Source organism: Scyliorhinus canicula, chromosome 6 (genome assembly GCF_902713615.1).
Source record: "Scyliorhinus canicula chromosome 6, sScyCan1.1, whole genome shotgun sequence".
Taxonomy (NCBI): Eukaryota; Metazoa; Chordata; class Chondrichthyes; order Carcharhiniformes; family Scyliorhinidae; genus Scyliorhinus; species Scyliorhinus canicula.
In genome coordinates, this window is record NC_052151.1 from 30279002 (window position 1) to 30295931 (window position 16930).

Here is a 16930-nt window from a genome sequence, read left to right on the forward strand (position 1 = left end):
GAGCAATCAAAACCCCAATAACTGTGCATCGTTAGTAGACTATTAACGTTAAATATTTTTGCATTTGGCTTATTGCAATGGGAAATTAACTGGAAGAAAATAACTTTTGGATTATTAATAATTATGCTAGTATGTTTTAAAAATATTATTTTGGGATCATGCGATGAACCTGTTGCCTGCCCTCGAGTTTGGTATCAAATATTATTAATAATAGTAGCAACAATATTGTCCCAATACATTACTGATGTCGCAATATGATTTGTACAATTCTTTCCAACAGAATTAATTTCTTCTTCTCTCCCATTCAGTCGCCGTGACCAATATAACAAGAGTACAGTACATTGCTGACTATACCCTGAAGATTGTTTTCTCCAGCTCGGCACCATCACTCATCATGACTTACGACACAGCACAGTGTCTGCATGCAGTTTGGGCATTACGCAAAATTAAAACTGAGGTACTTATTCCGTGGAGTTTAAACAAAACATTTATGCTTGCGTTCTGAACTTCTGGCTCGAGAAAGGTGGCGCCACAGATTCTGCTGTTGTTTTCTAGCGATCCCCAAAAGTGAAGACGCGCAGAGCTCCGAGCTGATTAAAGTTTGATTGCAAAATCAGAGAAAAATATCCGCATCTTACTTTTATATAGCGTAGAAAACTCAAGCCATGGGGCTTGATAGAGGTGTGAGATCCTGAACCAAAGAAGGAGGAGTTAAGAAAGTCACCAAAGTCTTGGTCAAAGTTATGGTATTTTGTTCAATAAATTTAGAGTACTGAATTCATTTTTCCAATTAAGGGGCAATTTAGTGTGGCCAATCCCCTCAGCTGCACATCTTTTGGGTTGTGGGGACGAAACCAGAAAACTAGAAGCAGAGGACACCATCTCAGACTAAAGGGACGATCCTTTAAAACTGAGATGAGGAGGAATTTCTTCAGCCAGAGGGTGGTGAATCTGTTGAACTCTTTGCCGCAGAAGGCTGTGGAGGCCAAATCACTGAGTGTCTTTAAGACAGGGATAGATAGGTTCTTGATTAATAAGGAGATCAGGGGTTATGGGGAGAAGGCAGGAGAATGGGGATGACAAAATATCAGCCATGATTGAATGGCGGAGCAGACTCGATGGGCCCATGTCTTATGGAAACCCGCGCAAACACGGGGAGAATGTGCAAACTCCACACGGACAGTGACCCAGAGCCAGAGCCTGGGATCGAACCTTGGACCTCGGCGCTGTAGGCTGCAGTGCTACCACTGTGCCACCATGCTGCCCTTAAGTTGTGGTGTTTTAAGGAGGTTCTCAGAGGGAGGTGCTGAGATGGTGAACTTAAAACCAACTGGACTATCAAGCCTGCCGTGCAATCGTGATGGCAGACGTTTTATGACTAAACACATCCTTCCGCTTTTCCTCTTCCCCTTCCTCCAGAGCCATGCAATGTCTCAGGTAGGGGCTGAGAAGGACAATGTTATGGCGAAGTAAGCAATCTTTCTAATCTATCCTTCGCCTGAGGAAGGAGCAGTGCTCCGAAAGCTCGTGTTTGTAACAAACCTGTTGGACTTTAACCTGGTGTTGTAAGACTTCTTACTGTGCTCACCCCAGTCCAACGCCGGCATCTCCGCATCTTTCTAGTAGTGATGATATTTGATCAGGATCCCAGCTCATGGTCACTTTGGATACCTTGAGGATCGGCAGTCTGAGATCACACTGATTTTCAGGCAGAGAGAGTGACAGGAACGGGGTTTGAGGTGCATCTGAAGATGAATTCAGTCTTTTCCGATGTTCATCTGGAAGATTAGGTATCCAATTTTAATGTGGCGCATAACATACATTACTCATATATTATATTACCAGGCCATTCATTCTGAGGCCTGAAATAATATATCTGGAGACATGGGTTCAAGTTCCCCATGGCAACTGGGGAATTTAAATTCCGTGAATTGAATAAATCTGTAATGGAAAGCTCGTCTCAATAACCATGACATTGAAACTGTTGGATTGTTGTAAAACCCACCGTATTCACTCATATCCTTTAAAGAATGAAATATCCTGTCCTGACTTAGTCTGGCCCACATGTGACTCCAAACTCACTGCAAAAAAACAAACAAGGGTTCACTCTTTAGGACATAAATCCGATACCAGAAATGTTGGAGAATGAAAGGTTTAGTGAGGGAAGAACTGAGGGAGATCAGCAGTAGTAGCAAAATGGTGCCGGGAAAATTCATGGGATTGAAGGTGGATAAATCCCCAGGGCCTGAAAATCTGCATCCCAGAGTGCTTAAGGAGGTGGCTCTGAAAACAGTGGATGTATTGGTGGTCATCTTTCGGGATTCTATAGACTCTGGAACAGTCCCTGCAGATTGGAGGGTAGCTCGCGTCACTCCAGTATTCAAAAAGGGAGGTAGAGAGAAAGCAGGGAATTATAGACCAGTAAGCCTAACATCGGTAGTGGAGAAAATTCTTGAATCCATTATCAAGGTCTTTATAGTGGAACATTTAGAAAGCAGTGGCAGGATCAGTCAGAGTCAGCATGGATTTATGAAGGGAAAATCATGCTTGACAAATCTGTTGGAATTCTTTGAAGATGTAACCAGTACAGTTGACAAGGGGGAGCCAGTCGATGTGGTATATTTGGACTTTCAGAAGGTATTTGACAAAGTCCCACATAAGAGGCTATTGTGTAAAATTAAAGTGCATGGGATTGGGGGAAATGTATTGAGGTGGATAGAAAATTAGTTGGCAGAGAGGAAACAAAGAGTAGGGATTAATGGGTCCTTTTCAAATTGGCAGACAGTAACAGTGGGGTACCACAGCGATCAGTGCTGGGACCCCAGCTATTCACAATATTTATTAATGATTTGGATGAGGGAACAAAATGTAACATCTCAAAGTTTTCAGATGATACCAAGTTGGGTGGGAGGGTGAACTGTGACGAGGATGCAGGGAAACCTACAGCATGATCTGGACAGGTTGGGCGAGTGGGCAAATCAATGGCAGATGCAGTATAATTTGGATTAGTCTGAGGTTATTCACTTTGGAAGCAAAAGCAGGAAGGCAGATTACTACCTGAACGGTTGTAAATTGGGAGAGGGGGAGTGTGCAGCGGGACCTGGGTGTCCTTGTGCACCAGTTGCTGAAAATAAGCATGCAGGTGCAGCAGGCGGTAAAGAAAGCTAATGGTATGTTGGCCTTCATTGCAAGAGGTTTCGAGTACAGAAACAGGGATGTTTTGCTGCAATTGTACAGGGCCTTGTTGAGGCCACATCTAGAATATTCTGTGCAGTTCTGAGGAAGGATGTTCTTGCTCTCGAGGGAGTGCAGCGAAGGTTTACCAGACTGATTCCAGGGATGGCGGGACTGTCATATGAGGAGAGATTGACTCAGTTGGGATTGTTCTCGCTGGAGTTCAGAAGAATGAGGGGGATCTCGTAGAGATTTATAAAATTCTAACAGGACGAGACAGGGTAGATGCAGGGAAGGTGTTCCCGATGGCGGGTGTGTCCAGAGCCAGGGGTCACAGCCTGAGGATTCAGGGTAAACCTGAGACATTTCTTCAGCCAAAGAGTGGTGAACCTGTGGAATTCATTACCACAGGAAGTAGTTGATGCTAAAACATTGAATATATTCAAGCGGCGGCTAGATATTGCACTTGGGGTGAATGGGATCAAAGGCTATGGGGAGAAAGCAGGATTAGGCTATTGAGTTGGCTGATCAGCCATGATCGTGATGAATGGCGGAGCAGACTTGAAGGGCCAAAAGGCCTCCTCCTGCTCCTATCTTCAATGTATCTATGTATTTACTGATCTCAGAAATGACCCCGAAAACACACTGCTGTCTCGGAACTGACAATTGCTGTCCTTGCACAGGACACCAACATTCCATGAATACATAAACACATAACTGAGACATAATATTTTCTCCTGCATTGTTCTCTCCCCCCCCCCATTAACCTGACTGTATTTAGAGATTCTTTCTTGCTCAAACTGTGTACCACTCTCTGATTGCCGCCCAGGCTATGTTGGAGCACAGCTGTCCCAGGGTACCTTTCATTTGAAGCACTTAAATCCTCGGTGGCAGATGAACCCTCCACAAATCTATGGCTAATGCACTGCTCAATCCCATCTCAATTAGGACGGCACGACGGCACAGTGGTTAGCACTGCTGCCTCACTGCGCCAGGAACCCGGGTTCAATTCAGGCCTTGGGTGACTGTGTGGAGTTTGCACTTTCTCCCCGTGTCTGCATGGGTTTCCTCCGGGTGCTCCAGTTTCTTCCCACAGTGCAAAGATGCACAGGTTTGGTGGGGTTACGGAGATAGGGTGGGGGGGGGGGGGGGCGGAGTTAGGGTGCTTTTTGAGAGAGTCAGTGAATTCTGTCGTACTGGGCAGTGACACGAACGCTCCCCAGTTTGTTTGCCCGTGGTCAGTGATGGAAAACAAATGTTAAATAATGTAATGTGTTCCAGCAGGCTGACCTTGGTTTTGACATGTATCTGCCATATCTCGTAATGCCAGGCCTGAATTCTTGTATGTCTCTCAACAGGAGCAAAACACCGTTCTAAGGTGTCCGAGCACGGCAGGAACCCCTCAGCAGATTGTCACCAGCAGTTCTCTGACTGCTCACCTCCGAAGTGTCTCAAAGGGAGAGTCACCTATAGCTTCTCCGTTCCAGAACTTCTCCTCCTTCCCTAATCCAAACCGATCTATAGTCTCTCCTGGTGCACACTCTCGCTCTCACTCCCCATCCATTTCAAATATGGCAGCTCTGAGGTGAGCACACAAGGGTTTCCATGGAATCTTTCGAGAAAATAATGGGAGTCTCACTGTTTGTTGCGCAAAGGAAATAAATCCTTTTAGTTCTTCTGGTTGTTAGTAATGTTGTTGAAGCCTATCTGTCGGGGTCTTAGATGTACCATCAAATTAAGAACGTGGTGGTATTGTATTGGGGGATGATCTCCACATTGTGAGAGTTCATGATACAATAGCTTTTATATTTTCTGTCACTTGGTAGCCCAGAACTTAAATATTGCTGAAACGAGTGACATGTTGCCAAACCTTTTCATCTTGCACCTATCAGGTCAAATGCAAGAATGCCAAATTTCAAACCTTTGCAACAATTTGTACAAAATGGTGTTGATTGGTTGACAATTCAAATCTGGCCAAGCCGTTGCCATGGAGAGAGGAATATATTCAAGCTGTGTGCCTTTTTTGAATGACCAGGGAGCTTGGTGAGCCGACAGTTTCCCCCATTCCTTTCTCCATGGCAACACCACGACCAATCAGATTCAGCTTGCTAACCAATCATCACCCTTGAAGTCTAAATTGTTGCGATTGTTACACCCGTACTCCTTTCCTTCCTTTATTTCCCTCCCTCCCTCCCTCCCTCCACTGTCCTATCTCCTCTCGATGTCGTCTCCACCCTCTTCCAGTGTTCTATTTAGATTTATTTCACATGACATTTCCTGACGAGCACTCTTTTAGGATTCCACCTTCCCTCATGCACTAGTATGTAAAAAAATAATTCGAAGAATTTTCTTTGTTAATCGTCCAATTTAAGATGCAGCATGTCATTCCTGTAACATTGTCTTGGTAGAAGCCAGTAAGTGGACAAAGATCATATACCCGTAAACCGCTGCTCAAGACCGTACTGCGTTACCAAAGATCATTGAGGAAACAGAACCATTGTTCCTCAGTTTCCAAGTGGGATACGGAAAATTAGTTGTGCCCAGCTTTGCCTGACTCTCCTTTTGTCAGGGTCAGGGTGAGGGCTTTTACCGAGTATCTAACCTCTCCTGAACTTCATATGGAACAGAGAAAAAAAACACAAAACTCACCAAGGCTCTTTCAACAGCACCTTCCAAACCCGTGACCTCCACCACCTGGAAGGACAAGGGCAGCAGACGCATGGGGAAGTGTCACTATCTGTAAGTTCCCTCCATGTTACGCACCATCGACCTGGACTCCAGTGGTACAAAGATGTGTCGGTTGGCTTGATTGGCCATGCTAAATTGTCCCTTAGTGTGCAAAGGATGGGTGGGCCCATCTGCAGAGGGGTGGGCCAAGGTGGAATGCTCTTTCAGAGGGTCGATGCAGACTCGATGGGCCGATGAATCCCACTGTAGGGATTCTATGAAAGGCAGCCGGCCACCACCACCTCAGGCAATTAGGGATGGGTAATAAAAATGCTGATGTAGCCAGTGAAGCCCACCTCCTAAGAAAGAGTTAAAAGAAAAATGCTCGCTTCTCCCCTTGCAGAATGATTTAAGCGTCGTACCAATGAGTTTCTTTGTAGCAGTGCTTCCCTCCTTCCTTACGGGCTTGCTTTATTTACCCAGAGCCAAGCTGACTGCTCATTAAAATCTCCTCTCCCCACCCCCACCTCCCTTCGGTGTACCCCAGGACCAGGAATTGTGCTGATGCTAAGCATTTGCTCTTCCGCGCTTTCTGACCACCTCATCCAGTTAACCGCTCACAGCCCCCTCTGCCCGACTCTTCCTTTATCATTTCTGCAACAGACACTTTATGCTGGACATCTACCCCACTCTATTTGTTTCTTTAATGAGTCCAATACCAGCAATGGCTCGTTGAAACATGCACACATTTAAAATACGGCTACCTTTCCAATGATGACCTGCATTTATCAACCCCCTCCCACCATTGTGCAGTGGGTGGGTGGGGGGAAGGTAATGCATTAATTAAGTATTAAATTATTCTATATCTTTAAAGAAAAGGGAAAAGTCAGTGAGAAGAGCCCCCCTGCCCCCAAGACCCTTGCTGCCCTCCCCCAAGTGTGAACTTGGCTAAACTATGTAGAGGTACAAAGGCATGTTGCCCATTCCTGTTGATGCATACAGACAGAATAACACCTTTTTGAGAGGGGTATCAGTGCGGAGAGCAAAGATTCTTTTTCCCAGTTTCCTGCATTATTGCTCTGAATCAGCAGCATGAGGATCATTAATGATGTCCTGTTTGAGATGCATTGCCAGATTTCCGTCTGTTTTCTCTCGTTTATGTCCACCCACTCATTTTGTTTCACTTCTTTGCCTTTCCAGTCGTTCTCATTCCCCATCCCTGGGAACGTCGTCATTTCCTGGCGTGCAGCGGTTCAACTTATCGACCAACACTCCGTCTCCAAAGCGTGGCCGAAATTCCCACTCTCCGAACAGTACCCTGAGTGACTCCTTGCTGGTTCCTGAAACTGAACCGGTCATTCCAGAGCTGTGCCTTGACCACTTATGGACTGAAAGCATGCTCAACATGAGGTCAGTCAAGCGCTTTTTGTTGCAGTTTTTTCCGCCCCCCCAGGCGAATGCTGTGGTAATGTCACACGGGACTAGTGATCCAGGCTAATTCTCTGCGGATAAAAGCAAATTACTGCGGATGCTGGAATCTGAAACAAAAACAGAAAACACTGGACAATCTCAGCAGGTCTGACAGCGTCTGTGGAGGGAGACGGGAGCAAACGTCTCGAATCCGGATGACTTTTTCTCAAAGCTAGAAGGGACTGGAAATAGGGTCGGATTTCTATTGTTGTGGGGGCATAGACCGTGGGGCTGGATAGGGAGTCAGCGATAGGTGGAGTTTGACAAAGGTGTCGTGGACAGTATTTTTTTAAATTTACAAATTTAAAATACCCAATTCATTTTTTCCCAATTAAAGGGCAATTTAGCGTGTCCAGTGGGCTGTGGGGATGAGACCCGCGCAGACAAGGGGAGAATGTGCAAACTCCACACAGACAGTGACCCAGGGCTGCTATCGAACCTGGGTCCTCGGCGTCATGGGGCAGCAGTGCTAACCACTGCGCCACCGTGCCGCCCCAGACAAAAGGAATGTAAATGGGGTGCCTCAGGCTAAGAAGGATGCCGATAGTGGCGCATAAAGAGATTAGAATGTGTGAATGGTGGAACAAAGCTGAGCATTGTGTCAAAGGGAAACTAGGAACAGGGAACAGATGGCCAAGTGGGGAGGGGGGAGGGTGAAACATTGGTGAGGGAAAAACAGATAATTGGAAACAAAGTAAATTGATATAAATAAAAATGGGGTGAAGGTGGAGGAGGGAGTTCACAGCCTAAAGTTGTTGAACTCAAATGTTAAGTCCAGAAGGCAGTAACATGCTGAATTGGAAGATCAGGTGGTGTTCTTCCAGTTTACGCTGGAACATTGCAGCAGACCAAGGATGGACATGTGAACGTGAGAGCAGGGCGTTGGGTTGAAATGGTAAGCGTCAGGAAGCTCTGGGTCCTGCTAGCAAACGGACCAAAGGTGTTCTGCAAAGCAATCACCGCATCTGTGTTTAGTGTCTCCTCCGCCTTCATCCCATTTTATTTCCATCCATTTATTTTCATTTCTTCCATTGATCTGCTTCTCATAAATTCATTGATTCCCGACAGTGCAGATTCGGCCCATCGAGTCTGTCCCAACCCTCTGAAAGAGCACCCCACCCTGGCCCATTCCACCACCCTATCCAGTAACCCCACCCAACCATTGCACACTAAGCGGCATCACCCCAGGCCGGAATTGAACCCCGGTCCCTGGCACTGTGAGGCAGCAGTGCTAACCACTGTGTCGCCGTGCAGTCAACTTTTTCCCTCACTATTGTTCGCCCCCCACCCCACTTGGGCAATCTGTTCCCAGTTGCCCTTTGACATAATGCTCACCTTTGTTCTGCCATTCACACATCCTAATCTCTATATGTGCCCCTGTCAATACTCTTCTTCGCCTGATGTGGAGATGCCGGCGTTGGACTGGGGTGAGCACAGTAAGAAGTCTTACAACACCAGGTTAAAGTCCAACATGTTTGTTTCAAACACTAGCTTTCGCAGCTCCTTCCTCAGGTGAAGGAATTTGGTCTTCACCTGAGGAAGGAGCAGTGCTCCGAAAGCTAGTGTTTGAAACAAATATGTTGGACTTTAACCTGGTGTTGGCAGACTTCTTACCCTTCTTAGCCTATCACCCCCATTTACATTGCTTTTGTCTTTCTGTCCACAACTTCCACTTATTGCTGGCCCCCAATTCAGCCCCACTGCTCCCTGATGCCCCCTCCCCATCCCCACAACAGCATAAATCTGACCCCATTTCCAGTTCTCTCTAACTTTGAGAAAAAGTCATCCAGGCATGAAACGTTAACTCCCTTAATTCTGGGGCGGCATGTGGCGCAGTGGTAAGCGTGGGGACTGCAGCGCTGAGGATCCGGGTTCAAATCCTGGCCCTGGATCAGTGTCCGTATGGAGTTTGCACATTCTCCCCATGTCTGCGTGGGTTTCGCCCCCACAACCCAAAGATGTGCAGGTTAGGTGGATTGGCCATGCTAAATTGCCCCTTAATTGGAAAAAATGAATGGGGTACATTAAATTTTTTTTTTTTAAACTCCCTTAATTCTCTGGCATGACTTCCAGTGACCGCGGGATGTTGGAGGGCTCCCATTCGGGAACGGCATTGTCGGGGTTTAACGCCTCCTCGGGGCAGCGAAGGCAGTAAAAGTCGGGAGAAAGCACAGTAAAGGGAAATGTCAAGGATCAGTAAAGAATCGTGAAAAAAGCAGCTGAAAGTTCGTCGGGGAGTGGAAAGGTCACCGCGGGGTCAGCAAGGAAAATGGAGGCGAGAGCACCAGGGGAGGCCACATTGCTTACAGCTGAAGAAATAACTAAGGTGATGGCCGTGGAATTCGAGAGGCAGTTTACAAAACACTTGGAGGCAATGAGAAAGGAGATGGGGGCGGTTTTGAAAGTGCTGGTGGAGGAGGCAATTTCCACGGTGAGGACGGCGGTGGGGGAGGTGCAGGAGCAAGGCAAGGCGCTGAAGGAAGTGGAAGAGAGATTATTGTAGCACGGTGATCAACTTACCTCGATGGGGAAGGAGATGTGGAAGGTGATAGATATCAATAAGAATCTGCGAGCCGAAATGGAAGACCTGGAAAACAGATCCAGACGACAGAATTTGAGGTTTGTGGGGCTGCCCGAAGGAGTGGAAGGCCCGAGGCCGACTGAGTATTTTACCACGATGTTGGCGCAACTATTGGGGGAGGGGGAGGATCCCTCCCGATATGAGCTGGATCGGGCTCATCGGTCGTGGAGGCCTGTACCGAGTGAGCCGCCAAGAGTATTGACTCTGTGCTTCCGTAGGTACAGTGTAAAGGAGAAGGTCCTGTGCTGGGCTAAGCAGAAGCGGGTGGTGCAGTGGGCTGGAGCTGGTATACGCGTATACCAGGAGTTTACAGTGGAGCTGGCGAGGGGGCGGGCTGCCTTCAACCGGGTGAAGAGGGTACTGTACATTAGCAAGGTATAGTGTGGCATTGTATATCCAGCGAAGCTGAGGGTGACCTACAAGTTCAAGGACTTTTATTTTGGGACGACGCAAGCAGCGGACGAGTTTGCGAAGGCAGAAGGACTGTGGCAGAATTGAGAAATGGTCATGTACCAATGTGGCGTCATGACTGTATTTTTTCTTTTTTGTTTCACTGCGTGCTGGTGTATGGGCTAAAGGAGCCAACGTTGTATATATTTGGACAAGGGAAGAGATGGGACTTTCACTCGCAATGAGGGTTCTTTGGGGTGTGGGTGTGTATGCGGGGTTTGTGTGCTAAAGGGGATTTCTGGGTTTTCCTGTGGCCAGGCAAGGGGGAAAGAGACCCGGGTGGGGGCCTCCACGCTGGCCGGTTTAAGCCGGCCTGTGAACGGGAGTGAGGTGGGGTTGGGGGTGCGGCCATCGGAGCCTGGCAGAACAGGGTCCTAGGGGTCTAGCCGGGGTGGAAAGTTGGGGGAAGGAACTGAGGTTGGGGGGGGGGGAGGAGTTTTTACAAGAAGAAGTGGAGGGGAGGAGTTGGGGAGGGGGGGAGTTTACAACTCTTGGGTGTCATTTACGGTACTCTTTTGGAGGTTGGATGGCATTGAGGGTCAGGGGTCGGGGAGACGGGACGGGGGTGACGGGGGGGACTCTAGATTAATGGTGACCATGGGCGGTCCCGGACTCCTTTTTCTTTTTCTCCTTTGTTTTTGTTTTCCACCGTGGGAGGGTTTGTTTTATTTGATGCATATGTTGACAGGTGGGCCGTTGATTGGGGTGGTGGGAGGGTGGGATCGTTATTGATGTGAAGGGTATTGATTTTTTATTTGTTACCGTTTACTGCTTGTTGGTGGGGTGTAAAATTTGAAGGAAAATGTGAAAATGGAGAATAAAAACACTTTATAAAAAAAAAAAATTCTCTGGTGGCACGGGTTCAAGTCCCTGGTGGAATTTAGATTCTGTGAATAAAAATCTGGACTATAAAGGTGGTGTCAATAAACTTATGACTGTAGCCACCATCGAAAAACCCACCTGGTTTGGAAAGGAAATGTGCCGTCCTTACCCGGTCTAGGGGCTGGTTTAGCACTGGGCTAAACAGCTGGCTTGTAATGCAGAACAAGGCCAGCAGCGCTGGTTCAATTCCCGTAACAGCCTCCCCGAACAGGCGCCGGAATGTGGCGACAAGGGGCTTTTCACAGTAACTTCATTGACGCCTACTGGTGACAATAAGCGATTATTATTATTATCTAACCTACCGATGACTCCTAATCCAAGCAATGTAATTGACTCTTAACTACCCTCTGAATTGGCCTAGCAAGCCACTCTGCTCAAAGGCAATTAGCAATGGGCAACATATGCTGGCACTGCCAGCGATGCTTGTATCCCATGAAAGAATTACAGGGGAACAATCCATCTATGGTCACTTTTAGAGACTAGGCCAAATCAGGGGGAGCAAAATAGCTCATGTAATAACTTTTCATGTTTTAGGGACATGAACGAGCTGCTTCACTCTTTGTGAATTGTTTCTGGCACCCAGATACTTTGGGTAAACACAGCAGCCAGCTTGTGCCTAGCATGAGATAAGTGACCTGTTAGAGGTGTTGGCTGAAGTATGGCTATTGGCCAAGAAAATGGGAAACTGCTTTTCTTCTGGAATACAAAAGCGTGGTTTACACCCATTTGAATGGGGCCTCTGCTTACTGCCTCATCTCTGATTGTGCAGCATCCGCTCAGTATTGAATGAAGACTCTGCCGAGATCTTGTGAAGTTTCTGCAGTGATGTTTCTGCAACTGTAAAATTAGAGGAGAAATTTCTATCACTGGGTCACAGCTGCACGAAGATGATTTTCTCTCAGCAAACGGTGTACCTTTTCATCTTTACTGTGAATTTGTGCTGTATAGAACCTTAGTTAGACCACACTTCAAGTATAGTGTTCAATTCTGGTCGCCACACTACCAGAAGGATGCGGAGGCTTTAGAGAAGGTGCAGAAGAGATTTACCAGGATGCTGCCTGATATGGAGGGCATTAGCTATGAGGAGAGGTTGAATAAACTCGGTTTGTTCTCACTGGAATGATGGAGGTTGAGGGGCGACCTGATCGAGATCTACAAAATTATGAGGGGCATAGACAGAGTGGATAGTCAGACGCTTTTTCCCAGGGTCGAGGGGTCAATTACTAGGGGGGGCATAGGTTTAAATGCGAGGGGCAAGGTTTAGAGGAGATGCACGAGGTAGGTTTTTTACACACAGGGTAGTGGGTGCCTGGAACTCGCTGCCGGAGGAGGTGGTGGAAGCAGGGACGATAGTCACATTTAAGGGGCATCTTGACAAATACATGAATAGGGTGGGAATAGAGGGATACGGACCCCGGAAGTGCAGAAGATTTTAGTTTAGACGAGCAGCATGGTCGGCGCAGGCTTGGAGGGCCGAAGGGCCTGTTCCTGTGCTGTACTTTTCTTTGTTCTTTGCTCCTGAAAGTGAGAGGCAGATCGGCAATTTGTAAGTGAACTCCTTATCAGAACTGCGGGGGAGTAATCTCGAAAGAACCGCCGAGACATTGCAGTAGACCTGCCTGCATTGCAGAAACCTCAAGTGTTGACTTCTATTTTCACAGAGAAAAGAATTCTCAGGCCGCAAAAGTATTTATTACCAGTGATCTCTGCGGTCAGAAGTTTTTATGCTACTTGGTGGAATCTCGCCATCAGCTGCGGTGAGTGTCAGCAGTGAAAACCTGCTCAAATTATAAACTAAAAGTTGAAATGTGCTGCGTTTGATCTTACTTTTAAAGGATTTTTACTGGTCGATGAGTGGACAGCCGGACTGTGTTTTTATAAAATGTAATTTAGGTGTTCGGATGCATATCCCGCTTTTGGCCACATTACTTGCCGTCGTCTGATATATTTGGGTGGAAATTGAAAGTGAGAACTTTCTCTCGTGCGTTCGTTCAGCCACCGTGCAGTAGCACAGTGGGTAGCACCGTTGCTTCACAGCTCCAGGTTCAATTCCCGGCTTGGGTCACTGTCTGTGCGGAGTCTGCACCTTCTCTCATGCTTGTTAGGTGAATTGAACATTCTGAATTCTCCCTCTGTGTACCCGAACAGGCGCCGGAATGTGGCGACTAGGGGATTTTCACAGTAACTTCATTGCGGTGTTAATGTAAGCCTACTTGTGACAATAAAGCGGAGTCGATGGTAGCCATGATGTGGAGATGCCGGCTTTGGACTGGGGTGGGCACAGTAAGAAGTCTTGCAACACCAGGGTTAAAGTCTGTTTCAAATCACTAGCTTTCGGAGAATTCACCTGAGGAACGAGCTGTGCACCGAAAGATTGTGATTCGAAACAAAGCTGTTGAACTTTAACCTGGTGTTGTCAGACTTCTTACTGTGACAATGAAGATTATTATTAAAAATATGATTTGCTCCCTGTCAATCCTTTCGGCTTTCCTTTCCTCAGCCTGTCGAATTTGTTTTTGCCAAGACGTTGGAAAGGCCTATTTGTCAATGGAAGGAGCTGTGTGTTGGTGCAGGGTAGCTTCTCCCCTTCCCCAACGTTCACATTCTGAATACCACCCTGTGCCGTCGCCTTGCATTGCAAATTCTAACCCGAGATTTTTCAACTTATTGAGAATTTGATTGAAGTTTCGATCTATTTTCTATGATGGGTGATTTGGTAAAAATGATGCGATGGCTTGCTTAGGCACCTGGTTGCATCTTCAGTGTTTGGAAAACTTTTCTCTACTGCTTCTATTTAAATCCTGAACAGATGTGTGAAATTTGAAGAAAGCAATGACTTGACTCAGCTGATTTTCGGAACAGTTACCGTCATACAGGCGAAAGATGCTGCCCCTGTGGAGGTGAGCTGGTATTTTAAACCCTGCAGCTGTTCAAACAGAACACATTTAAACAAGCTGTCTTTAAACAGCACCTTAAAGGTAATAAAATGACCAGAAACATCACGGAAACGATTCAAGCAAAATTTGACACTGAGTCACATGAGATATTAGGGTAGCTCAGGCAAAGATGTAGGATTTAAGGAGCGTCTTCACAGATGTAAGAGAGGTTTAGGGGGGGCGGGATTTGAGAGCTTGGGACCGAGTCAGCTGAAGGCACAATTGTGGAGTGGGAGACGTGCAAATAAGGATCATACAACATAGTTGGATTTATTGAGAATAGAAGTTAGGAGGCTGGCTGGATGAACATTGGAAGCATTGGAGGTAACAAAGGTGCTCCAGGCAGCATCATTACTGGCATAACAATTGAAATTCTCTTGGCAACATTTCCTATGGTTATGTTTTAAAAGCTGCTTACACCACTCATTACCAAGGTGTAGTTCAAACCAAATTAAGTGAGCCGGCTATTCCAGGATATTCAAGAAGCCATTTGGTGACTCTGGCTACCTCGAGAATTATAGAATCCCAACAGTGCAGAAGGAGACTATTCGGCCCATTGAGTCTGCCCCGACCCTCTGAAAGAGTGTTCCACTCAAGCTCACTTCCCCACCCTATCCCAATAACCCCTTAATCTAACCAACATCTTTTTTGGACACTTAAGGGGCAATTGGTCATGACCAATCCACCTAACCTGCACATTGGACTGTGGGAGGAAACCGGAGCACCCGGAGGAACCCATACAGACACTGGGAGGAAGTTCAAATGCCACACAGTCACCCAAGGCCGAATTGAACCCGGACCGTGGCACTGTGAGGCAGCGCTGCTAACTACTGTGCCACCGTGCTGCCTGTGTCCGCTGTCCACTCCCATTTACCCTGCAGGACTGTTCACAGGTCAGAGAGAGACCCCCCCCCCCCGGTTGCTGCTGCTGCTGACCCCGTACCCTATCGTTGAGTCAGAAAGTCGAGGAAAGGTTGCCACCGCCTAAATAATCCTTGTACCGACCCTCTCCGGGCGAATTTGACCTTCTCTAGCTTAATAAAACCCACCATGTTGTTGATCCAGGTCTCCACGCTTGGGGGTCTCGCATCTTTCCACTGTAGCAAGATCCTCCGCCGGGCTACTAGGGACGCAAAGGCCAGCACACCGGCCTCTTTCACCTCCTGCACTCCCGACTCCACCCCAACCCCAAAAATCGCGAGTCCCCAGCCTGGCTTGACCCTGGATCCTACTACCCTCGACACCGTCCTCGCCTCCCCCTTCCAGAACTCCTCCAGTGCCGGGCATGCCCAGAACATATGAGCATGGTTCGCTGGACTCCCCAAACACCTGACACACCTGTCTTTGCCCCCAAAGAACTTACTCATCCTAGACCCTGACATGTGGGCCCGGTGCAGCACCTTGAATTGGATGAGGCTAAGCCGCGCACATGAGGAGGAAGAATTAACCCTCTCCAGGGCATCAGCCCATGTTCCATCTTCGATCCGTTCCCCCAGTTCCCCCTCCCACTTAGCTTTCAGCTCCTCTACTGACGCCTCCTCCACCTCCTGCATTACCTTGTAGATATCAGATACCTTCCCCTCCCCAACCCAGACCCCCGAAAGCACCCTATCACTCACCCCCCTTGCGGGAAGCGAAGGGAATCCCTCCACCTGCCGCCTAGCAAACGCCTTTACCTGCAGATACCTGAACATGTTTCCCGGGGGGGCCCAAATTTGAGAACGTTACTTTTGAACAACGTGGTTCTTTTGCTAAGTTTTATTGACGACGCCTCATTATCTCGTACGTGGCAGTTATGTCTGCATAATCAGATAGTTCTATTTAGCATTTGGATTTGTTTAGCTGTGCTTCTGTAGATTGACCCTGTTTCTGTGCACAGCTTATTGGCATCTCACCTGTGTTTCACAATCATTTTTATTTTCTGTTGCAGAATCTGTTAAATTTTAATGAGATTGAAAGTCAGGCTAACACTTGTGCCTGCCTCCCACTGATCACCGTGTGGCTAGAGACTGGCTCAATTGGTGGATTTGATTTTTTAGTTTAGAGTACCCAATTCATTTTTTCCAGTTAAGGGGCAATTTAGCGTGGCCAATTCAACTACCCTGCACATGTTTGGGTTGTGGGGGCAAAACCTATGCAAACTCCACACGGGCAGTGACCCGGGGCCGGGATCGAACCCGGGTCCTCGGCACCGTGAGGCAGCAGTGCTAACCACTGCGCCACCTTGCCGCCTTGAAAATTGAAGTATTCTGCAGTTTGTGTTGTGGATATCTTTTTTTTGGCCCCCCCCCCCCCCAAACACTTTTACAACCAATGCAATGAGTTTTCTTTGGACGATAAATCTCACCCAATTGTGCAAGCGCACTGTGAAATGAAGGTTCTTCTGCCTCATTGCCTGCCCACTTCACAATGGGACGAAACTTGTACAGCTCCCAGTGCTTGACCACTGTAAACGCCAGCTCAGAGCATGAATCAATCCTCGACTGCTGAGAGTCACAAGTTGTTGGTATACTAATACCTTCTAATACCGTGTCGCCCGAATTTAAAAACCAGACGCCTGTGGAATAGCTTTTGTTATTATGCAGTAAAATGCAATGGTGGACAACTTGTAGTTAAAACCCCGAGAGACCTTGCCAGTATTGACTTCTGAGCAGAAATGAGCGACAACGATTGACTTGCTAGTAAATCATGCTGTCACCTTTGATTGGATCAGTGCTAAGTCTCCAATTCCGTGGAAAGATTTGTTTCTGTTAAAGCGAAAAACAATTTG

General features: G+C 47.3%; 1 protein-coding gene across 1 annotated transcript in view; it reads left to right on the top strand.

Annotated features, from left to right (window-relative positions):
- Window positions 1-16930, top strand: part of anapc1 (anaphase promoting complex subunit 1) — a 309365-nt gene that overhangs the window by 23084 nt on the left and 269351 nt on the right. The window contains exons 8-12 of the mRNA XM_038799110.1: window positions 309-457; window positions 4533-4759; window positions 7042-7251; window positions 12886-12981; window positions 14034-14124. Coding sequence (XP_038655038.1) covers window positions 309-457; window positions 4533-4759; window positions 7042-7251; window positions 12886-12981; window positions 14034-14124 — 773 coding nt within the window. The remainder of the gene's footprint in view (window positions 1-308; window positions 458-4532; window positions 4760-7041; window positions 7252-12885; window positions 12982-14033; window positions 14125-16930) is intronic.